The 24,365-nt window shown below is 34.6% G+C and overlaps 2 protein-coding genes across 3 annotated transcripts; both read right to left on the bottom strand.

The window, feature by feature from the left end:
* Positions 1-5,670: 5,670 nt before the first annotated feature.
* Positions 5,671-12,194, bottom strand: LOC112500375 (uncharacterized protein At1g10890-like). Its single transcript, XM_025103859.1, has 5 exons — positions 12,109-12,194; positions 11,809-11,995; positions 9,913-10,131; positions 6,631-6,850; positions 5,671-6,089 (listed from the first exon to the last, which is right to left on the bottom strand). Exons 2-5 carry the CDS (start codon positions 11,955-11,957, stop codon positions 5,823-5,825), a joined length of 855 nt encoding a protein of 284 aa, XP_024959627.1. The 5' UTR covers positions 11,958-11,995; positions 12,109-12,194; the 3' UTR covers positions 5,671-5,822.
* A 3,079-nt stretch (positions 12,195-15,273) lies between these two features.
* On the bottom strand, positions 15,274-23,790 carry LOC112500223 (ankyrin repeat domain-containing protein 2B-like). Of its 2 annotated transcripts, XM_025103602.1 has the most exons (9): positions 23,711-23,790; positions 23,425-23,467; positions 21,798-21,949; positions 20,152-20,358; positions 19,912-20,060; positions 17,683-17,848; positions 17,001-17,093; positions 16,246-16,385; positions 15,274-15,533 (listed from the first exon to the last, which is right to left on the bottom strand). In XM_025103602.1, the coding sequence occupies exons 1-9, from the start codon at positions 23,717-23,719 to the stop codon at positions 15,434-15,436; spliced, it is 1,059 nt and encodes a 352-aa protein (XP_024959370.1). In that variant the 5' UTR covers positions 23,720-23,790; the 3' UTR covers positions 15,274-15,433. The 2 variants fall into 2 exon arrangements, with proteins under 2 accessions (XP_024959370.1, XP_024959371.1); XM_025103603.1 differs by lacking the exons at positions 23,425-23,467; positions 23,711-23,790 and having other exon boundaries at positions 21,793-21,878.
* Between the last annotated feature and the right edge of the window lie 575 nt (positions 23,791-24,365).

Genomic DNA, 24,365 nt, shown 5'->3' on the forward strand with positions numbered 1-24,365 from the left:
AATCATTTACAAAACAAATTGTTCTAAGGCTCGGAAGGTTTTGGATATAAACCTATTTTGAGATTATGATTGGTTAAAGCTATAGACGAAGTTCACTCTGACGTATATGACTTTGTTCCGTCATTGGATGAAATAGTCTATAGATTTTGGTTAAAACTATGAACGAGGTTCACTCTGACAGATATGCATGCATCCTGTCATTTGATGAAATAGTTCATAAGATTTTCAGGGGAAATAAGGATGGTCGTTGTGTGCAATGGATATATATATATTGCTATAAAGAGGAAATTATGGATGTAATAAGGATGGTCGTTGTGTGTGTGCATGGTATAACTATTGCTATTATATATTTTAAGATTACAACAGATTGGAGTTCTCACTTTTTCGTGATTTGAGAATTCAGAGATATTGTTCTTATTAGAAATAATAGTATTGATRTTATGGTTACGGGAAAATATAGTCTATGGTCATTAATTTTGATTAAAAGTGTTTTGAAATAGAATATGATTTTCAACCTTTACTACATGGAATGAATTATTTGAAATTAATATTTTGGTGATCATCATCCTGCATTACATAAAAAGGGAACCTCACTAGACATACATGTCTAACCCTCATTTTGTGTTTTCAAAAATATGTGTGCAAATAATGATAATAAGAGAAATAGCATTATGTGAATTACTTCCCTATGTGCTTAGCTGTGTGTAAATCTTAATTAGCTATGTTTTGGAGCATAGATGCTAGGATACAAGAGCATATACTTTTTGAATTTTTGAGTTATGTATTTCACGTTATAGACTCTTGTATTATGGACATTTGTGGGGAAAACATGTATTCTATGTATGAAATATGTGTTATATGCAATGTTTATTATTTATACTGTTATTATTTATTTTTAAAATTGTTGATATTATAAAATTATTAATATTTTAATAACATAATTTAGAAAATCTCTAAAATTGATAATTTATTGGAGTTGAATATAATTTATTTTAAATATTTTAACTTTTAATTCTCTATTTTGACAACTTATAGAGTTCCGATTCAAAAGGGGTAATTCCTTCAATCAGTTGCTGTCTCATTTTTCAGTTGATGTGAAATAGCCGTACAGAAGTCATTTAAAGCGCCTAAAACCCTGTTTTTAAAAAGGCCTTAAATAGATTCCTATATGACCCCACCGTCCACCCAGACAACCAAACAAAAAATCAATACGTTGAAGATGCTCCTATCGATAATTTCATTCTCACACACATCAACATGAAGACTTAGGGGTTGTTTACCTAAATGCTTATCCGATAAGAGCTTACAGATAGAAGTCAACACTATAATTTATTTGATGTGTAAAATTTTAGTACATCAAAACGTATCGAATGCAACAATTTACAGGATAAACGCTTACCTGGGTAAGAGTCGGCATCTTCACTTACTGTGTAAGACTCTCCATCCTTTTCATCGCTCTTACCCGATAAGATTCTTGGTTTTTATCATGTTTATCCGATGAGAAAATTTATCGAGTAAACACTTACCAAGTAAGCAATTTGTAAACAGCCTCTTAAAGTCTGTTTGGTTTACAATATTGTTTTTGTAGGATTTGGATTTTATGGAGGGATTTATATTTAGAGGGAATTCGATTAGAAGGATTTAATGGAATTGGATTCCATTATTTATAAATAATGTATAAAAATAATTAAATTACATTTTTATTGATCAATTATTACAAAACAAATGTTTTTAACATTTTTTTAAAACCTTATTTCATACAATTCTACGAAATCCCGAGCACCCGCTAAGGATTTCAAAATTCCTATGATTATAAGATTTCAAATAAATCCTAAGATTTTAAATCCGGACAATCCAACAAACCAAACATGAGATTGAAATGAATTTGAAATCCAAATTCCCCCAAATCCATTCCATTCCATTCCCACAAACTAAACAGAATCTTACTTTTTATATTTTCAATGTGTATTATTTGAATTGATTCTGAAATAAATAAGGGTGCATACAGCAACACCTTAACTTTCTTATAATTTTTTTAAAATAGAGAATTAAAACATAAATTTTTTATAATGAATTATATTCATCTCCAACAGATTTTATATTTTAGAGATTTTAACATAAAATATATTATTATAATATTCTTTAATTTATTATTCTCAATGCACTCTTTAGAAAAAAAAAAGCTTTTTATAAAAAATTAATACATTAATCTCATTGGTGGAATTGAATAAAATAATCATCTCTCTTACAACTTGTTTTACAGAAATCTGTATATTTAGAGTTTTCTTCATCATTTTTTATTTTAGAGAACAAGATAGCAAAGTTGTTAGAATATTTTAGAAAACAAAAACTCATTTTTTTTATATTTTAAAGAAGCTGTTGGAGATGCTCTTATATATGTTACTTCTTTTGTCCCAAAATAGTTTCCACAATAAAAAATTAAAATTATGTAACTATTACATTATTTAATTATATTTTAGATTTTCTATATTTAAAATGAATATTTATCTTATATTTGATTATATTTATTTACAGTTAGTTACATGAATTTAAAAATGGAGCTTTAATAAGTTGTATTTACGCAAAATTACTTGTAATATTGAATTTTAAGTGATATGCATCAATAAACAGTACTTCATGCATAAAAAATGATTTTTAAAATTTTTTGTCAAATGTTTTATAATATAGTATAGATAATAAAATAAGTTCAATTATTCTCAGATTTTATTTTGCTTTCTTTTAATTTTGAAAATAAACTGAATCTTTTTTTATTTAAATTCAGATTTCTGATGAAGTTTTTTAGAAGCAACTTTGGGTAAAACAATGTGAGTAAAGTGGGCTGCAATTCTTTATTATGGCCCGAAAAAATTGGGTCATGAAGGCCCAAGTGTTAAAAAGTCCAGGCCCAGCTTATTCAAACAAAAAAAAGGCTCATTTTTGCATGTTTAAACAAATCAAAATATTATAATTCAGGGGTTGTTCGGTTCGTTTCCCATTAATACATGTATGGATAAATCTGTCTATATTTGATAAAGTTGTTTGGATGATTAAGTTGTTGTTCGGTTTTTGTTTTGAATGAACTGTTTGAATGATGTAAATGACTATTTTACCCCTCAGTCTATATATTTGATTAATAACTGTAATTTTTAAATTTCAACTTCCATCCAATCTAATGTAATGTTAGGGTGATTTAGCCCATAAGGTAAGTATGTAATCGTCGTTTTCTGCTTAGTAGTGTAATGTTAGGGTTGGATATCCAGGTTAAATGGTTAATAAAAAAAGCTCAGTTTTCCAATTCTCAAATTATTAAACCCAAAACTAGTAATAGATAACAAATTGATGTCCTTTAGGCTTTGATGTCCTGTGCGGCTGCACGGGCTGTACGTGGCCAGGGCCGGCCCTGGTTAGCCGGTAACAATAGAGTGGAATTATGGTTAGTAGTATAACGCTATAGTGAGTTAGCGTGTGATGTAACAATAGATTCCTCCTAAGTAATGTAATGGCGATGGTGATTTAAATCGTAAGGTTGTGTCAAATTTCTGCTTAGTAGTCTAGTGCAATGCTATGGTGAGTTAGGCTGTAATCAGTGGCGGATGTACATTGGTTTAGCTCGTAAGGTTGTGTCAAATGTAAGTTTTTTAAAAATATTGCAGGTAAATTTTGTTTTCTTTACATTTACGTGCTTAGTTCCCCCCAGTCATTTTCGACGGTTCCCCCTAGTGGCCTAGTCCGTTTTAACGAAACGTCACTCTCTTGCTTGACAAATTGAATAATTTTCTTTTAGTTTTATAATTATATAAATTGAATAATAATAATAATACTTTCTGTTAACCGAGATGGTAAAAAAACGTAGTCAATTTACCTTATTTGGTTAATCGATCCATTTAACATGCAAACCGAATAACCCGAAACCGTTTTGGATTAGGTGAGTTTTGTACTCTAAAGTCCCCGGTCACCTAACTTTCTGGATCCGACACTGCCTGTAACGATCTCAAACATTTTTATAGCAACATGTTGGTAAGTATTGGGGGTTGTTTTTTATTTTTCAATTAAAACCTTTTTGGAATAAAATAACTTTGAGGTCGTTTACCAAATACTTACTCCGTAAATGCTTACCAGTAAAATTTAACACTATTATTTAATTATCGGGTAAGATTTTAGTCCACAAAACGACATCGCATGCAACAATTTATCCGATAATCGCTTACCGTGATAAGAGTCGTCGCTCTCACTTACCGGGTAAAACTCTTGGTTCTTGTCTCGCTCTCACTTATCGGGTAAAACTCTTGGTTCTTGTCTCGCTCTTACCGAGTAAGATTATTGGTCATTACCAAATTCATCCAGTTAGGTAATGTGACTTAGTAAACGTTTACCGAGTAAACGTTGGTAAACGGCCCCTTACCGTGTTTTAATCCAATTTGGTTATTTACAATATTGTTTAAATATTTTAAAAAACGGAACATTGTTTAATGGCTAAACCATTAAGCATTAAGTTGATTAAGAAAATAAGCCCATAATTTTTTTTATTAACCTGGATATCCAATCCGTTATGCGAGCCGACTAATCCCATTACAGATAGCCTGGAGTCATCGCATTTGAACCTCCGTGGCCACAAGGGGATTTTTATTCCTCCTTAGATTTGAACCTGAGACCTCCTAATACTTTTGACCTTTGGAGCCAAGCTCAAATCAATCAGTTAGTATTGTGTTTAGGAATATAGAGCAAGGACATCATCATATTTGTTGGTATAATTTACTGTAAGGGAGTGTTGTTTTATTGTTGTGAAGTTGTATTTTCTAGTTTTTTACTACCGATTATTTCGAGCTCAACTTACCGTCTTTTGGATGATCACTTCCATACCAAGTGCGATAAAATTGCTCGTTACAAACTTCAAGTTATAGAACTGCATAAAAACACCATCTCCTACGATTATTTCATCACATATGATTATTTGATTACTTTTTTCTTTACAAAACGTACATACAAATAAAAACCTCGCTTTGGTGTTACGAGAATGAGGTCCCGACCAGTATCAATTCAAGCCATGAACATGACATCCCAAAAAGTCGTATATGGCTGACTGAATAAGCCGTGAATCGGATCAAACTCGTTACGCTACTAACCAAGAGACCCTAACTTGTTGAGTTTCTTTGGTAAGATCAAGTGATTTTATGAACAGGTTTGCAAAGATTTAAAAACTACATTTTTTTTCCTGGGATTTTGTCTCCTTGATACTGATATAAGATTAAAAAGCCATGAAACAGAAAACATTTATTTCAATTAACCTATGAAAGAAGTGATTGAGAAACTAAGGGGTCATTTACTTAAACGTTTACCCGGAAAGTGCTTACCAGGTAACTTTCCTTACCGGATGAACATGGCAAGGGTAAAAAATCTTACCCGGTAAGAACAATGATAAAGATGAATAGTCTTACTCGGCAAGTGAAGGTGACGACTCTTACCTGGGTAAGTGCTTACCGGGTATATTGTTGCATACGATACCATTTTGATGTACACCATAGGATTGTGAGGAGACGGAAAGGTATAACATTCTCCTTACTTTATGAAAATTTGATTCTTTTTCCTTCTCTATTTCGAATAAATTACAGCAAATCTTTCAATGCATCAAAAAGGGTATTCACAGTCATCATGGGAAAGGTAAATCAGTTATAGATTTAAAAATCTAAGTATCATTTTACTTTTTCCTGAGACAAGAAAATTTTGCCATTATAAAATCATCCAAAAAAATGCAAAACTAACTCGTTACAAACCGAAATTAATCGCTACAATATTTGAATTTGCCAAGATTTTTTTTAGCGATGCTATTTGGAACCGATTGCAAAAGACAATTTGGGGCGCGATTTGTTCTTACCAAGTAATTTCTGCTGTTTTGAGCGTTCTTCCTCCTCTTGCTGCTTCTTTCTGCGTAACGCTTCTTCTTTTTGCCTTTGGAGTTCTTCCAGTTCCCTGTAACGTTCTTCCTCCCTCCGTTGTTGCTCCATTGCTTCCCTCCTCTGGGCCTCTTCCATCCTCCTCCGGTTCTCTTCAACCAACCGCTGTAACTCTTCTTTCTCTTTTCGAGCTTGTTCCTATTCAAGAATTACAATTATTCGTAGTTGGTCTAAGAAAACACGATACATATATTCTTTTTGAAGCATATAATAATATTTATACACGGGAAATGCAGCAAAAGAACCCACATGCCCTCCTTACGTTTGGTAGAAATGAAGATTCATAAATACGCTTATTCAAATAAAAAATACAATAGAATTAGGATCTACTTGTGTTCTACAAGTGCATCAAGGGGCTTTTAGAAGTCATATAGTCTGTCAACTGCAAATATCTGCACGCTGCTAGAGCTCTATAGAGAGACGGACTTATGTCCAATAGGTGCATTTGGTAGGCAGACAAGATTGGACGGGCGAGAGTGAGGTAGGCAGGAGAAAGAATTGTGGAAGGTTTTAGGGTTTTCATTCTTAATTAAAGGTAAAATTGGAGATTTAATAAATTATAACCACCTATTTTTTAAAGTGGACCGTTATTTTGGAACAACCTTAAATAGAAATATGCACATCTGTTTGGGAAAAGGAACTCCACGAGGGTTTTAGTAAACAAGTCCAAAACACTTGCCTCTTTTCGTCTAGCCTCGATAATGGCAGCTTCTCTCTCTTTCTCAAGTTGAGCTGCAACATCAGTCAGAACTTTCTTCCGCCCCTCCTCAAGGCGCTTCTGAATTTCAAGCTTAATATCGTCAGAGTTCAATCTCTCTTGCACTCTCTTCCTTATAGCTTCTTCCACTCTTTTCGCAGTTTCTTCCTCCAACAATTTCAATTCTGCTTCATGCTGACGCCTGATAAACACAAAAAGTATGTTAAACAAGAAATGGTCGTTGGGTCACAAACCAAGATGCTGCACCCACTTCTGTATGCGTATTTGAACAGTGAAACAGTTAAAACCGAAGTTGAATTTTACATAGCAAAATTCCATCCACATTTGTCTGCCTTTTTTTGACAGTATGCTTCTAACGAATGACAAACTGACCTTCATGTCGATAAGAGCACTATACATATGCTTATGCTTACAACGCATACCTCTAACGAGTTCCTGATCCAAACAAATGAGTTTCAAAACTCGTGAACAGTAGATAAACGAGGCACCCAATTCATCACCAATTAAAACAAGTTGAACTATAGCAGTATCTTCCTTCAAAATAGCCTGTGGAGAAAAATGTCAAAGTAACCTTTCGCAGTTTTAAAGCTGTGATTATTCATGTTTACATTGCAATACAATTTTATGAAGTAAATTCTACAGTTTCTGGTAACACATGAGCACCATGTCATGTTTTTCCAATCTTAGGCTCCAAAACTGACATTGAAATAGCCTTCAGCTCCCTTTCTTCACCTACTTCAATGGCCACGTTAACTACCTCAGATGAGATAGTAGAATTATAAACTTCAATGGCCAAGGTTGGGAGTCCACGAGAATCAAAGAGTGGGTGGATTACCTATATGCAGCATGGCTATATGCAGCATGGCTTACCTAGGCCTATTCTGTTACTCATAGAATAAAGAGGGAATGGTAACGACGAATGGATCAAGGGAAAGAAGTATGTGTTGTCGAGCTGTGTGCAAGATGGAGGAAAATGCACCACATCCAAAACATAGAAGGAGAAAATGTTGCTTGCCCCGACAGAATACAAGTTCCGGGATTGCAGCGTCAACCAGAGGGATCAACCTACATTATTAGAGTATGAAGGTTTAAACTAGCAGCACGCAATGAGATGAGAATGACCATTCATTCTCACAAGCAGGCACCTCAAATGGTTGCATGCTAAAAGGCTGGATTGGTGGTGGTGTGGGAAAAAGAGGAAGGGGGGAGAGGGGCAGGAAAGCAGTATTTCAAGTTTTCTTCAAGAGCTATAAGAAATATTAGGTCCATCTTCTACATGCAAATGAAGACAAGTAGTACAATGGCCAAGTAGTTTTGAACCCACACTGTAACCAAATTTTGGACAATTCAAAAATTGGATATAACAGCAGAGCATCAGGCAAACAGGCCAACAATCAATTCCTCCAAAATAAATGTGCAGTGGAAGTTTGAATTGAAAAGGTCTCATGTCCTTCAACTTGTATCCTTTAACAGAATTGGTTTCATCAAGAAAACTGGGCCAGAATTCAATCTGAAACCTATCCAAAGTTACCCCTTTTGCATATGACAATAGTGATAAACTGGATGATCATCTGATTTTCAAAAGAACGAATTCCAAAAGTCAACTTTGTGAACATATATCAAATGTGAGAAAAAGGTAAGTTGGTGCATTAAGTTCCTCCCTCCCCACCCCCAAAAATTGAGAAATTAATAGCCCAGCAAAACTAGATTTAAAAATTCAGACGATCATAGAGATTCTTTCTACTGGATGGCAGCTGCAGAATGAAATTCTGAGATGAAGTTGGGCGCCATATAGTGTATGCCCCATACCATAATATATACAAATAAAACATATGTTGATGATCTATCTTGAATAGCATATGCTAGTTGATTAGTCAAAAAGTATTCATCATGAGTAGACGCCACTCAGAGGACTGCTTGTGTAAATGTAGCCCATACCAATCCCCAAGTATACATTACAGGGTTACACACATTTCTAGCAGCCACATTCATCACAAGCTCAAATTCTTAGTTTTGTAATCTTCATTGCAATAAGCAGCAGCCATAAATGGGACTTCGTTGGGCACCAGAGCAATATAGTAAAAAAACAGAGACTCTACAGTTAGGGATTGCTACAGGTAAAGTTAGCTAAGGCATGAATCAAAAGATGGGAAAGCAGATAGAGCATGGTGAATGTGTTCATAAGCAGGACAGAAGCAGATAGGGTGTTTAGTACGAAATGTCTTCTGATGTGCAATGACCAAAATGGGTCTTGTTTATTCAAATTATGTTGACCAGTTTGCTTATGCTTGATTCAAGTATACAGAACAGACATTGTAGTTGGCTTTCAACATTGGCAGCTTCCAAATAGGGATTAGAATTGATCATGTGGTGACTATAATATATCATAGAACAAATGAGAAAAACCAAGTAAAAGAAAACTTCATACAATATACTAGAGGATAGATGAAAAAATGGCTGTCTATAAGGAAGTATGCAAGGAACTTCTCTCATAATCCCCTTTATGTGATGATAAGTATCAAGAACACACACAAAAACCCAAAAAACACATAGAGAAATATGAAAACTATGTAAGGCTAGGAAAGTAAACTAAACGGTCAAATGTGCTTCTTAAAATGTGTCTCGTGCTCCTGCTCTTTGTAAAGAAGCTTCTGTTAGTGACCAAAGACACCAAAGTGCATCTTAAAGGTGCTCAACAACAGATTTGACTGCTTTTAAGCAATCTATAGCAGAATCTGGGACTAGTGAATAGATATCAGACTCTCCATCATGTTAACCAGACACACTGCCAGCTCCATATATTCACAACCATCTTGTCTTTTTTTCCCTATGACTCATGTGTAAGCAAGAGAATTAGAACTTTAAGCCAATAGCAAAAGTCCATAACACAAATGTTCCAAGTACACCAAGGAAAAAGGGTAAATAAAGGCAGTTAAAAGACTTGAGCTTTCTTCCTGACATAAGGGCCCATACTACCCTACTTACAAGTTACAAGTGCGGAAATATAAATCCATGACCATCATCAAAATATTATCCCCAACTCAAATTCCAACATGATTTAGCAATTAAGTAATATCAATAATATTTATGATCTAATAGAATGCCAAAGTAGCTTCATTATTCCATATGTAATCTGCAATGCTAAATATTATAACAGCAAACATGAAAGTATTTGCATAATCAAATAAAAAGGATATAGAAAATGAAAGGAGCTTATGTAAGGATTTCTGGTAAATGATATACCTTTTCTTTTGTTGTTCTTCTTCTATTTTCGTTTTTTCGCTGACAACTTTGCGCTCGATAGACTCGATACTTGGAGAGTTAGCTATAGGAGACAACGAGGTACTCCTACTTTTTTGTCGCCTATGACGCCTTGGTGTGGGTGAGCGACTCTTCCGCCGTCTAGGAGTTGGTGAACGACTTTTCCGGTGGCGGCGCGGAGATATCGAGCGGCTTCTCCGTCTGTATAGACAATAAAACATATGAGCAAGTGGCTAAATGTTTAAAACTACAAATAAGATCATACGCACCATACCATCTGCCCTAGCACAATAGACAAAAGCAATTTACAGTTACCTCTTATATTGCTAAGTACAAACTGTGAGCTCCATCTTTTATCACAAGAAACCGCTAAATGTCACAATCGAGCATGAAAAGAACACGAATCAGCACCCATCACCTGCTCACTTTCCATATGGAGGAGAGCAACTGCTTTCTTAAGTTTTTAGTACAAAAGGAAGGTATTATTTCTGAATTATATTACATTTAGTATGCTCTTCACCAAAATCTTCTAGATGACATTTTCAAGGTTTAGTCGAAGTCAGATCTCTTGCAAGACACAGCCCAACAATATGTTCTCAAGACAACACTTGGAGAATAATTGAGGGTCATCAAACCAAATACCACAGGACTCATGAATACTGAAAATTCTCAGGGCAGCAACATGTCATAGGAGCAATAGCCAGAAAGTACACAACTTCATAACTCGATCATCTGCTATAAACTCTTATAACAAAAATCCAAATAATGAGCCATTACCATACAAACTCTACCAGATTATTCCTGTGAAAACCAATTCTAAAAATGTTCTTGGAAGCAAAACTTTTAAAGTATTGTAACATTATGGATCCATTCTTAGCCGTTTTCAAGAAAAAAAGGAGCACGACATGCTTTGATTCCAGCACGAAACTTAATTTCATGTTCGCGTTGCTGAATTTCTATGGTTTCAGGTAATTCTCCAGCACGTCTCGGGCTCCAGTCAAGTACTATAAAACAGAATCTTGAGCCACATGATTATAATAAGTCCCATTTCTATGGTTTCAGGTATTTCTGGAGTACATGTCTTGGGCTACAATCAAGTACTGAAAAAAAGCACTACAAACTACAGCGGATTGACTTAAGTCCCATTTCACATTTTCACCATCAATGTTTAAAGCTAACTTTTCAGATCAACTATTGAGGCACGCGGACCTTGTGTAATCTCAAACATATGTATTATAACTAGGGTGAAACGTATTAGATCCAAGCAACAACCCACTGCTTGTTGTAATTGTGTTTTTCCCATTTACAAAATAGCCAATCACACAGAGAATGAAAAGAATATTTATTAAAAAGTCATCGGTTGAAAGCCCCTTGTAAATATGCAAAGCATATCTATTTCATTATACCTCCACCCTATAATGGAAGTCCCTTGTAAATTTTCGCTGATGACAGAAAAATAAGAACTGCTAGTGCATAAAAATCTCACAAAAATTGCATAGCTACATCATCCTATCTATGTAAGCCAAGTGCCAATGAAGATCATGAAAAGAATTCTTAAATTGGAGAATTAATGCCCTTTTAAGCTCAATGAAATATAATTTCGGATACGCAAACAGCCAAACCAGACGAATCACATAACTTTAACTACGTCCCATAACGCCTAAACATCACAGGATGCAAAAGATAAGATCATAGCTAAACTTGAAATTTGCCTAATACACAGAAGGGAAACATCATGACCGTTGTAATTGTTTAAAAACAAAACAATTGTTGATACGCTGATGGAAGAGTATTAGGAAGGAAAAAAAATCACTTTCTACTGATTGCTAAAAAATAAACGCACAAGAACGAACATAATCTTAATCGGGTGTCAATCACCTGCTATAGGAATAAGGAGATCGGCTGCTTCGATCTCTTCGGCCTCTATATCTGCGGCTGCCATACCTGTGTCCCACCGGCGACGGTGACCTTGAATATCTCCGCCTTTTATACGACGGCGACCGGGACAGTTCCCTATCTCGACCCATATCCCCTCCAATAGATTATATCTAAAACACAGTATCTCCTGAAATTCAAGTTTTCTTATCCATAAGAATCAGAATACTGAAAATTTAACGAAAAATTATGCAACTTTCGTGTTGCTATCTGAAATTACCGACGAAAAAACCAGGTATTCACCTTTCAAGATGATGATGAATGAGATCTGCAAACGACGATCGTGACATACAAACGTTGGAACCCTAGAATTTAGGTTTTCGTGTTCTGTTTAAAACTTCGATCCTAATGGTAAATCGTAATGATTTTGTAATTACAAACCTAGTCCCTTAACTTTTAAGAATACAATTTTAGTCCCATAAACTCAAATTAACTGACCCATTTAGACCCATTAGGTTAATTAATGTAACTTGTTTTATCCTATTACCTTCACTTTCATCTTTTCTACGGTTATACCTAAGGGGCCGTTTACCAAACGCTTATTCAGGTAAGTGCTTACCAAGTCACGTTACCTCACCAAATGAATATGATACGAACCAAGAATCTTACTCGGTAAGAATGAGACAAGAACCAAGAGTCTTACCCGGTAAGTAAGGGCAATGACTCTTACCACGGTAAGCGCTTACAGGGTAAATTGTTGCATACGATGTCTTTTTCGATCTTCAAATGTTATAAATATTTAGTTATATTCAACAATTTCACGACATGGGCATATGAAAAAACTGATTTACAATGAAATACAGACCTATATATTAAGGGAATCCTCTATGGAAAAGGTATGCAGATTAGGATTGATATTGAAATCAAAAGCAATGAAAGCCAAAATAGGCAAAGTTATGATGTTTGAAATCAATTTACAGGATGAAATCTATCGAAAAGGGAATGGAAATGCTTTAGGTTTAATCTCTAAAACTTAAGCAAATAAGGTGATCACGTCATGTTTACGGTTTTAGAGTTGACACCGTGAAAGGATGGTAGATACGACCGACATATATTGAATCGGGTTATTTATGACCGAGATACCGTGAAAGGACAGTGGATGCGAAGTTCAACGGACCATAAATTTACCTAGGCAGTATAAGCGTGGCATAGGGTTGTGAAAACAATCTCGGTCCCTTGACGAAGGGTTTTGAAAATAGGCGGGAGACGTGATATGCGATGCCGTTGGTGCATATATAAATTGAAATTGGCATATATGTATGCATAATATCATGAATTTAGCATACATATATTCCTATGACGATTTTTTATTTGTTTTCATGTTAAAACCTGTAATCACTCGGCATAAATGCTTAAAAGAATAACATGCGCCGCAGGTTAGTTCTCGGGGCTTTAAATGGATGTATAATGCATGGGGACTTCAACTTGAGGTTGTAGAAGTGAGAACACGTGCTAAATACCATGTACGCTTCGTGATGTGTCACACAAAGGAGACATGTGTCCGTTATGCGTTTCGAAACAACTCAGATCCATTTAGTCGAATACGTGTTTTGAAATTAGGTTGTTAGATTTACTATGTGCACCATACCCTAACCGACCTTCTAATTATTTGTCGACCATTTTCCCTGCTTCTTAGGCTTACGGCAGTATAGGTCAGATATTGTGATACAATAAATTTGCAGCTATGAAATATGATGCTAGAAACAACGTCAAAGTGAATTCATGGTGTGAGCGGTTAAAATTTGACGTTCATTCAAAGTATTAGGGTTTTTTTTAACGAAGCTTGTTTTATCCTACAAAGTATAAGAACCAGATCAATTTGACCATTCTGATTTACGATTATGACATTCCGCTTGGTAAAAATTTGTGTCCTTTTCAATCCTTGATCTTATTTCTGAACATATACAGGACACAATTTCCATCTTTGTGTTATTACGGTATGCGTTTCAGTTATAGGAAGTGCAAGTAAATATGCATCTATATCGATGTAGCATGTTGTCGTTAGCATCGCATGCTTTTGTTCCCTAAAGAATGAAGACTTCGTCATGCTGTCTGTATGTGCCTTTGTCCTCGTTTTTAAAACGAGCTTCGTGCAGGTCCAATCTGAATTGGTCTTCTTTATATCAGTAAAGCTATGTTTTTATGATTTGCCTCTTTTAACCCATGGTATTACAATGATTCAGGGGGTTTCTTGACAAGGTCCCAGGGTCATTTACATACCAAATTAGACTTGAAAGCATAGCTTAATTAGGTAACGTTTTATAGTTTGCCAGCCATGTTGAACACGTTGAACCGTAAAAGAGGGGCTTACACGTTATTTTTTTTCAAGAATGGAAAGGTCTGAATATATATTAAAGATGATTCAAGTTTGTAACACCCTTTAATGAAGTTTTTATCAATGTTATCAAAAACGCACCTTGGCGTTGAGGCGCAACCTTGCCGCCACGTTAACCCCCTTGGTGTGGATATAAGGCATGGAGCTCGCCATGACCCGCTCTGGCGCGCCATGGTTATGGTGTTATGAGGTGTGGGAGGAAATTTTCAATTTTTAAAACTTAATATTGTTCGATTGCTTTCATTTGTTGTTCTTTGATTTCATTACTTTGATTTTGTTGTTTGATTAGCAAACAAGGATCGTAAACAATGACTTATTACTTTGTATATTTGATATCATTTTTGTAAACTCTGTATATTTGATATCAAATTATCATTTCATTTTCTTCTTTTATTTATCGTTTTATATGAATTTAAATTGTCAATAACTTGATCATTATTGTTCATATATATACATACATATATATACATATATATATATATTCGTCTTAAGCCGCGCATTTGAAAACGCCATGACCTCGCCGTAACTCGTAAGGCTTGAGGCTTAACCTCGCCGCCACACCACGCCTCACACTATTTAGAACTTTGGTTTTTATCAATATAATACTAGTTTTTCATGATTTTAAACAAGATCTAAAAGTTCTTTTCATAATTTTCAAATCTTTCAAGATTTTTTTCAAGTAAATGCATTATTTAAAGTGTATTTTAATGTTAAATTTTAACAAATCTTAATTGAAAAAAATTAAGAACATTTTTCTATAAAAATATTTAAAAATGTTCTAAAACCTAGGTCTGGCCCATGACCGGGTTTGGGACCGGTCCGGTAGGACCAGAACCGATTAATAGGCCTAGAATCAAATGATTAGTTCTAGGATTTTATGTTGAATTAATCGCGATGACTTCCCTCACATCAACGGAGATTTTACGACTCTTTGATCGACCTTAGATCATGTGTACTCGCTCAAAATAATCTACGGGTCCGCCAGATGAAGTATATGTAGCTGCCGAGTAACGACACGATATAAGAAAAACTGGGTTAAATTTTAACAGTTTTGTTGTAATTGCATACTCTATAGATGGAAGGGGGTCAAGCATGTAAAAAATATCACAAGATATGACATAACATGAACAAAACCACAAGTTGGGATGTGAACCATTGTTGAATATCAAACCAATTGCTCTTTTTAACACAAACATTACACCAACCAACAATCAACCACCCACCACCTTAACCTTACAGGAACGCATCCTTCTCCAACAGCTTCAGTACGTCGTTCTGGTTGTTAAGTTTCGCAACTTCGATTGGCGTCTTACCGTCCATGTTCTGTAGCGTGCTGCACCAAAATCCACAAATATACAAAAATCAATACCAAATGAAAGCATTCACCACCTTAAAAATATGACGTAATTACTCTACCCAAGGGGTAACAAGACGCATCTCTATGAGACCTTCTGACCCTCAAATGACCAAAGAGTTGGGTTCACGTGAGACCAGCCTGTTTTCGTGAGACCCGTGAGACCACATTTTTACACGTAAACTTCACAGCAAAAACACTGTGAAGGTTAGAAAAAAGTCGAACCTTCACAGCAAAAACACTGTGAAGGTTAAAAAAAGTCACCTTCACAGCATTTTGCTATGAAGTTTCAAGTGTAAAAAGGTGGTCTCACGGGTCTCACAAAAACAGGCTGGTCTCACATGATCCCAAGTCAATGACCAAATCCAGTTTCAACTTTCACCGTGGTTTTGGAAGGAGAAACTTTCATGACATAAGGTACAAGTCATGTAACAAATGCTCTTTTTTTTTGTAATTGTGGACATCTGAGACAGCTTGTGTGCACATCAACAAATCTAATGAGGCCCTGAAGATAACAGCTAGAAAAATCTCTGGTAGTTGAAGAGGCTTGAACTGACGACCTATGGGAGGAGCCCCAGGGCCTAGCCTTTTATTTGCAAGTTGAGTTGGCCCTCAAGTGTAGGATTGGAGAAAAGATATATGATAAAGAAAATGAATGAAATAAAGTGGCGTGGGTGGTTTGTAAACTTACACAGCAGCACCATTATCAAGTAAAAGGGCGACACATTCTTTTCTGCCGTAACCAGCAGCGTAATGCAGGGCTGTGTTCTTATTCTTATCTAAAGCATCAACCTTGGTTCCAGCCTCAAGGAGGACTTGAGCACATTTCACCTGGACAAATGTAATCGCTAGTGAGCTTCTAAAAAAAAACCATGATTGTCATGCCACTCGTGTAATCATCTTTTACAAGGAGCTCTAAGATATTCCTTTACCCATTTTGTCATGATTTAGCCCTGAAAAACAAGATCTAAAACATTTCCCGATGAACTACGTGTGAGAGAGAATTAGCCAAAATGATCTCAAATAAGTTTACCAAAATTAATGTAAGTGAAGCATTTGCTATGTGTATTTTGTCATGATAAATTTGCCAGCACAACATAAAGTTATCCAGAAAAAGGAAAAAATGATCTATAAAGCTGACAAAAATTTGGCCCCTCCCCCCCTCCAAACAACTGTTCAAACAATATAGAATCTTCAGATAAGAATTGCAAAGCGAAAAAGCAAACTCATATAAGATGGTCTGTATTAGACTAAAAACCAACCTCCTCTGAAAGAAGAATATATCAATGGGAAAAAGATTATTTCAAGAGAAGAACTCAGAACAATCTGTTTGAGTGGATTTAGGTTTTCACTAGCTGAAGATCAGAACAGATTAACCCAAAACAATCTGGGCAGCTATAAAGAACAAATACGAAGCAGTATATTTCAAGAGGCAATAAAGCTAACCTCTCCATATCCACATGCAAAATGTAATGCTGTCCTTCCCTCTGAATCTTCTTCATCTTTATCGGCACCAGACTCTAATGCCTTCTTCAAACCCTATTTATTTCATAAAAACATATTTTAAAATAAAATTAGAAAAGCTGGAGTGTGAAACAGTTCGCTTAACAGAGAAATTAAGCAAACGGCTTGCAGTTGAATACATTGTTTGCAGCACTGAAGGTATAGATTTAGCTACTTTTTTGGCAGAATAGGATCAATACCATTGTCAGTTTCAGATAACAAAGATCAATACAATCACAAAAATATATATATATATACACAACAAAAATTACACGTTAATTCTGCACAACTTTTCGCAGCAAGTTGGAATGCTACTACAAGTTTCAGTGCTTGGGTAATAAGTATTTGTTACTTTGTGCACTGTTCTATTATTTGCCGGTGCGATTGCTAAATCTGCACAATATTAGACTGGAACTCTTGAAAAATAAGTGTATCATTTACAGAACCGAAGGATTTTTTGCTATGACTAGCTAAATTAAAATCATAACAGATACTGCATCAAAAAGACTTGTTTTTGTAAATAAAAATTAAGATGCCGGACCGTTGGATGGGATGGTTTTGAACCCACTGCTATGATAATCATGAAATAATAGTAGACAAGTGCATTTTTGAAGATTGCATATACCTCCACATCACCAACGCTAGCAGTTTGATGAACAATAGACTCATCCTCACTAGCTTCTTCAGCTTCATCGGCTCCTGGATTTCCAGCAAAAGCAGTAGCATCTCCTGCAACTGGAAGACCCATTGCTTCACCGAGTTTTTGTAGAACATCTTTGTCGTTCCAGTACCTAAAATTATGATGAGTAATACAAAGTGAAGGTGCATGGTGGGATAAACAGTTACATTTCAGAGAATATGAATTCAAAGTCTAATTCACAAATCAGTCAAAGCAGATTTACAGAATGGATCAACAATTAACCATGAAAAATGTAGAAGGGTGCAAAAATTATAGCCTAAAGTGTTAAATTTACCATTTACCATGCTTTACTGAATCCTTTAATCCTTGGATTGAGAGAATTGAGGAGTCATTAATGCATTATGCATATACTTACTTATCTAGGAATAATAGTTTATATTAAGGCTATGTTTGGCAAACTAGTTGATAAGCCCGCCATTAGCTGATGAACTAATCACGTTTGGCAAAAACTATCTGATAAGCTAGTTGATAAGTATAATTAAAACAAATCATTAATAATATATGTTACTTAATACAAACCAAATGGTATAGAAAATTAAATAATATATGTTAATTAATAGACTACAATTTGATTATTAATTATATATATGTATAGTTATAAATGTGGATTGGTGTAAGGAAATATGAATTTTAGAAAAAAAATTACATTAATTGATGATTTTAAATAATGGTTACGGATAATATGAATAAAAGCTGCATTGGTACATATCTTAATTAATTAATAATTCTGTAAAAAAATAATTGATAGTTGAATTCATTAAAATCATTTGTCGAAGTTTTATTATTTATGAAACAGGCTAAAATACAACTTTAATCTTCATGTAACTTACAAAAACATTTTTAAAATTGTTATATTTGATTTTTATTCGACTAAATATATAGAATAATATTAATAATATAACAATAACTAATATGATTAATAATAATTCAATATAATTAATAATCTATACTATATTATAAAGCATTTGATAAAAACTCTTAAAAATCATTTTTTTATGCATGAAGTACTGTTTATTGATACATATTACTTAAAAGTCAAGATTACAAGTAAACCGTGCGTAAGTACAACTTACTAAGCTTCATGTTTGAATTCGTGTAACTAACTGCAGATAAACATAATCAAATAGATATAAACATCTCATTTTAAATATAAAAAATCTAAAATATAATTAGAATAATCATAAAGTTCCAACAAAATACTTAATTATTATTTTTATAAAATATTATATTATTAAACCAAAATAAAAAAATGAATTAAAGAAATATACAAAAAAAGAGAAATTTTAAATAGTTAGTTTGGTACTAATATCATTTTTTTCAAATTTTTATGATATCTTCATATTTATATTTTATTCAAAAATAAAAATATTATCGCTTTCTCAAAACCACATAAAACCGTGTTATAACATCGACTGAGATAAAAATAAATAAAACGAAACATTAAAATTGAGATGTATCTTGTTGCATTGTGTGAGTATCCTTCTAGTTCAACTAATATTAATTGATGAGTTACAATTAATATTAATTATAAATCAATAGTAATTAATAACAATTAATTTTAATCAGGAGCATAATCAGAAGAAAGTGGCAAAAAACTTGGAGCATAATGGAACTGCTCCAAGTAGTGTTTCAATAAGCTAGCTTACAGCCATCCAAATGGACTTTTTCAGTAAGCTCATAAAATAAGCTAGCTTATGGGTGTCAAACATGGCCAGTGCAGATTTCAACTGTCTATCAGCATGTATGGACTATTGTCATAGGAAATGTTGTGCAAAACACAAATAAAATGAATGATGGACAACCATACTAATGTTTGTATCACGGACTATCTCCCACTTCCAATTAAATAGCCATTTTGTATCTTTCCTTTTGCAGTCTTCTTTTCTTTTCTTTTTATTGTTTTAAAAGGATGTGGCTGGCCGAGGTAGAATAATTACCATTACGATTTATGAATGTCAAACGTTTGGGGGTTCTCTCTTTCCTTTTTTGTCTTCTTCTAGGGAAGTGTGTTCAATTATTTGGCAGATACAACTACAAGTCGAACACTTACCATGTTCAATGTTAAACTGATTCAGCGAGCACTATAATAAATTTATGTACAATTCTAATTGGAACATATTTGTACATTAATCATGATACGCCAACTTATATTACCTCATCATTGCAGTAGGACCACCATTTTCTATGTCTTCTAAAATAGGTTTCAAGGATGGATCTTCTTTGATGCGTGCCATCCGTTCTTCAAGCTGATCCTTTTGAGCTGGATTAGATAAACTCTCAAGCATCTGAGACATTGACGGATCCTGCCAAATATAAACAAATAAAATGGTTTGGCCGTGAGTTTTAGAATATTATGTAAGAAATAACACCTAACAAACTTAGGAAACTAAATACCTGCATCAAAGCAGTACCAAGACGTTCAGCCATGGACATGAATTGAGGGTTTTGCATAACCTGCTGCATGGTGGAATAATATTGTTGCGAATCAAACTGTGGGGCACTTCCTTCACCACCATGAAAGGTCTTCTGGAGTTGCTCTGCCATTTGGTTGAATGACGGATCTTTTGCTATTTGTTCAGCTAATTCCTTTACACTTGGGTCCTGCAAACAGCAAGGAATAAAAAAGAATCCGGTAGTGTAAGTTGCCACTGCATCTAAAAGTATAAAAGATGTTACAGAGAAGGACCAACAATGTCGACCATGCTTAACCCTTCCTGTTAGCAGCAAACCTACTCTCACAAAGGGAGAAACAAACAGAGATACAAATATGCACGATACAAACAGAGTGAAAACTATATGGAACACTCGGTTGCTAAACTCATCTAAAACTACACGAACAAAGAAAAGCCAAACTACGTCTATTATACCTAAAGACAATTTCCAAGTTATAGAAGGTTGGTAAGATGTATATTACTTGCCCTAAATTTAGCACATTAATTGTAATACTTGATGGCTCTATACAACTTGACATCATTATTCAACTAAAGCTTCAATGTGGTTGGTAGTAAACTGATCCTAGAGTCACGATGTTAAGAGGACGTTATGGACACTTTCAGAAAAATAGACATAACCAACTGGGAATATGATTATCATTTGAAAAAATAGATACCAATGCAACAGCACAAGATCAAACCATCCTGTAAACTTTGAACAAACAGGTGAGCTTCAAGGCCAATATTTTTCACAACAAAAGATAAACAATTCAGTAGTTGATGACTAATAGCTGATACAATTGCTCAAGAAACTAGAAGGATTTGAACTGAGCCAAACTTTTCACACCAAATGGAACCTCTCATATTGAATTTAGGCACTGTTTTTATACATAATCTAGAACTGATACAATACCGAACACACACAGAAAAGGCTGAAAAATCTGGGACATCAATATTTTTGTTAATTCAAACCATTGAAGATAACCTATTAAGAGCAATATATGTTATCATCTAACATGCTTCGACTGCAGAAAAAAGTTGATAAATCTGTATGGAGCTACGGAAACCAGGGCATCCGTGAATGCTGGAAAAAAAATACTAGCAGTTACAAACAAACTTGTTAAGATCTGATCTTGAGTTAAGAGCTGCTTTCTTCAAAATTAACCAGCTATTTCTACATGATAGATCAGTGCAAAATCAGCTGCACTTGAGAACTTCGTAAACAAGCCAAATACAAATCTAGGCCACTTACATAGCTACTCAGGAGCCCAACCCCATTTTATCCTTATTTGTCCTCAAGCAAAAATATGTTATATCAAACTCAATCATCCAAGAGAAGGTATTGATTATTGAATATATGCAGAAGACCATCTAGCTATCTGGCAAATACATCCAAGCCACAAAACCAAGTACAGAAGGAAGTTTTTTGGGCATCATCTTTTAAGATACAAAATAATACCAATACCAGAACTATTAAACTTAATCGAAAGGTGTGCATGCGTGATGCGTGAGTGCATTGACATGCATATGTGTGTCAGTGAGTGGCATGCATGTAGAGAGACATGTCCCTGTTCAAATCATGGGTGGACATAAAAGAGAGTACCATACATTAAGTAGACCAGCCATAGATGAGAAATCAAAAGGATTTGCAGGAAATCCAGCTCCTGGCATAGATGGTATGGCAGATGCTGTTCCAGATTGGGCATCTGAGGAGCTTGATCCAGAGGAAGTTTTCTTCACAGATGGATCAGTCTTTTCTTCTGAATAAAATAAACATGTATGTAAGAATTTTTCAAAACAAGGAACAAGATATTTAGAATGTAGGCCAAATAAGAAAGATTTAAAGAATTCACATTGAAAATAACACCCAACACATATGGGCCACGCCTTTAATCAACTGGGTAATCAAAAGATTAATCAAATGGCATCCTTAAATTGCAAAGGTCTACCACCCAGACATCTTAATGTGATGACGCACGCAACGGTAAAGGAAAGAGGGCCACAATCCAAATTATTCTTCTCTAACATTTAGAAACTTATGAATATATATATATATATATATATATATATATATATATTCTTACATATCAGACCATCTAAAACAAAACACCTCGTATGAGCAGATAATTCTGCTCATGAACTTAAGACATGATCAAAAAGTATGAATGCGTGGAACGATAGCTCAAAATGAACTTGGAATGGAGTTAGTTTCCGGAACTACAATTTCCTTGCTCTAAGGAAGTCGACTTAAATAATGGTTTCTTACAGAGAACTTCATTCTGGTCTATATTCCTTCATCAAAGCTTCAGACAGAGCATCAATATATTACCCAACATCTACAAGCTCAGGGCCTTCTTTTTCTTCGGCAACTAAACTCACTCAAGCTTGAAAATAAGAATTTCATTATATGTACATTCTAAACTACGATTGAAGTTATAGATGAAGACTGTGTCAGTTTTACTGTGTAAATTGAGCTACTTCAAAATGACGAAAGAAAAAACAAGTGATTAGAAAATTTTGAAATCAATCAAAAAAATTAGGGAGTTGACAGTGGCTTTTAGCTAAGAGGTTAATGAACTATTTTCAGTCATGAGATATATTCACTTAATATCATCTGAAAATTGTCCAACTGTACATTCTCACCAGAAACCTGATATACCCTAGCTTGATTCGTGAACATAAAGTCGTATCAAAACCTTATTGGATTTCCTACTTTAAGTTATTTGAGGAACTAGACTCAGGTAAGGGAACTGAACCCTCAACTCCCATGATAGATATTTCCAAGATGACAAGAATTTATTTTTACCTGTGGAACAAATGGTAGAAACTCTTTTATCAGAAGATAACTGAAATTAGCTTTTATGTAAACTCTTTTAAACTTCTCTCCCTCCTTTCCCGTAGCACACATCAAGAAAAAGCAATATATAAATAAAAGAAGGAAACTCCAGTGCTCAATGACGTTTGTCCACAAACTAAAGCATAGCAGCAAGCCACCTATTTTTATTACTATCTTACTAGTATCCTGTAGGGTGCTTTGCATAACTGAACTCAACTTCTGTAACCATAGGAGCCAGATATAAAACGGGCTAAATTTTTGTTTAAATTTAACAGCATAAAAACCATATATTGATCTTTTATCAAGTATCCATCATTATCTTGTATCAATCTTAAATTTGAAGTTGTTCTAGCAATAACCACGTAAAATCACAGCACGATAACACAACTAAAAACACACCGGTGGCCGTCGTAGGCTTGACTTCGGGAGCCTTCTCATTCACCTGGAAAAAGAAAACACAATCAAAATCATCAACAAACTTGTGTACAAATAGAAGTCAATTCAAGTTCAATAGATCAAAACTAACGAATCAAACAACCCTAAACACTGCATAACACAGACAACGAAATCATTCAAATTTGACAAAAATTAACAAATTACAGTGAAGCAAAACTGTGACGTGAGTGAACAGAAGTACAAATAATCAGATTCAAAACAAATTGAAGCCTGAATTGAATCATTTTACCTGCGACATGAGGAGATTGCGGGTGATAATCTTTGGTTATCGGTTGGGAGAGTACTGAGTTATGGGCGATGATGGAGTGGAGTCGACAGAAAGGCATAGGGAAACACGAAAGAGAGACGTCTAAGTGTGGGCCATAGCAATCCTCGAGTCTTGACGAAATGAACGGCCTACGCCTGTTCTACTATTGGACCGGATTAGTTTACAAGTCGGCCGGTTCAACCCTTCTTCGAAAAACCGTGGGCTTCTAAGAGTCCAGACTCCAGACCTTGGGCCCAATAATTTTCATTTTAGCAAACCTAGTAGGTTTTGTTTATTTACCTCTTAATAGTTTCATTAAGAGGCAACCTTTGAATCATTAAGAGGTGAATTTTGTTTGACAAAAAAAAAGTATGTCTCTTAATGGTTTAAAACCCTCTGAATGATTTTTTATCCTGGATCTCCCTTAGCCATTAAGAGCCCTAATTTCATTGTATACAATTACTAAACAATTATATTTCATTTTGCACTATATCATAAGAGCCTCTTAATCATTATGACCACTTAATCATTTTGCACCAAAACCATTCAGCAATTGCCAAATTATTATTAACAACCACAACTAGTCTTAGGGGTCGTTTACTAAAGGCTTACTTAGTAAGTGTTTACCGGATAAAAT

The sequence above is a fragment of the Cynara cardunculus genome, assembly GCF_001531365.2.
Source record: "Cynara cardunculus var. scolymus isolate 2C chromosome LG 17, CcrdV1, whole genome shotgun sequence".
Classification (NCBI taxonomy): domain Eukaryota; kingdom Viridiplantae; phylum Streptophyta; class Magnoliopsida; order Asterales; family Asteraceae; genus Cynara; species Cynara cardunculus.

Excerpts from the sequence above, each read along its gene's own strand:
- LOC112500375 (XM_025103859.1), bottom strand. The coding sequence starts at position 11,957 with ATGGGTCGAGATAGGGAACTGTCCCGGTCGCCGTCGTATAAAAGGCGG. Across the intron at positions 6,851-9,912 it reads GAAGAACAACAAAAGAAAAG|GCGTCAGCATGAAGCAGAAT; the intron begins GTATATCATTTA and ends TGTGTTTATCAG. Across the intron at positions 6,090-6,630 it reads TCGAGGCTAGACGAAAAGAG|GAACAAGCTCGAAAAGAGAA; the intron begins GCAAGTGTTTTG and ends ATTCTTGAATAG.
- LOC112500223 (XM_025103602.1), bottom strand. Across the intron at positions 21,950-23,424 it reads CAAGCCTACGACGGCCACCG|AAGAAAAGACTGATCCATCT; the intron begins GTGTGTTTTTAG and ends TATTTTATTCAG. Across the intron at positions 15,534-16,245 it reads CTTGATAATGGTGCTGCTGT|CACGCTACAGAACATGGACG; the intron begins GTAAGTTTACAA and ends ATTTTGGTGCAG.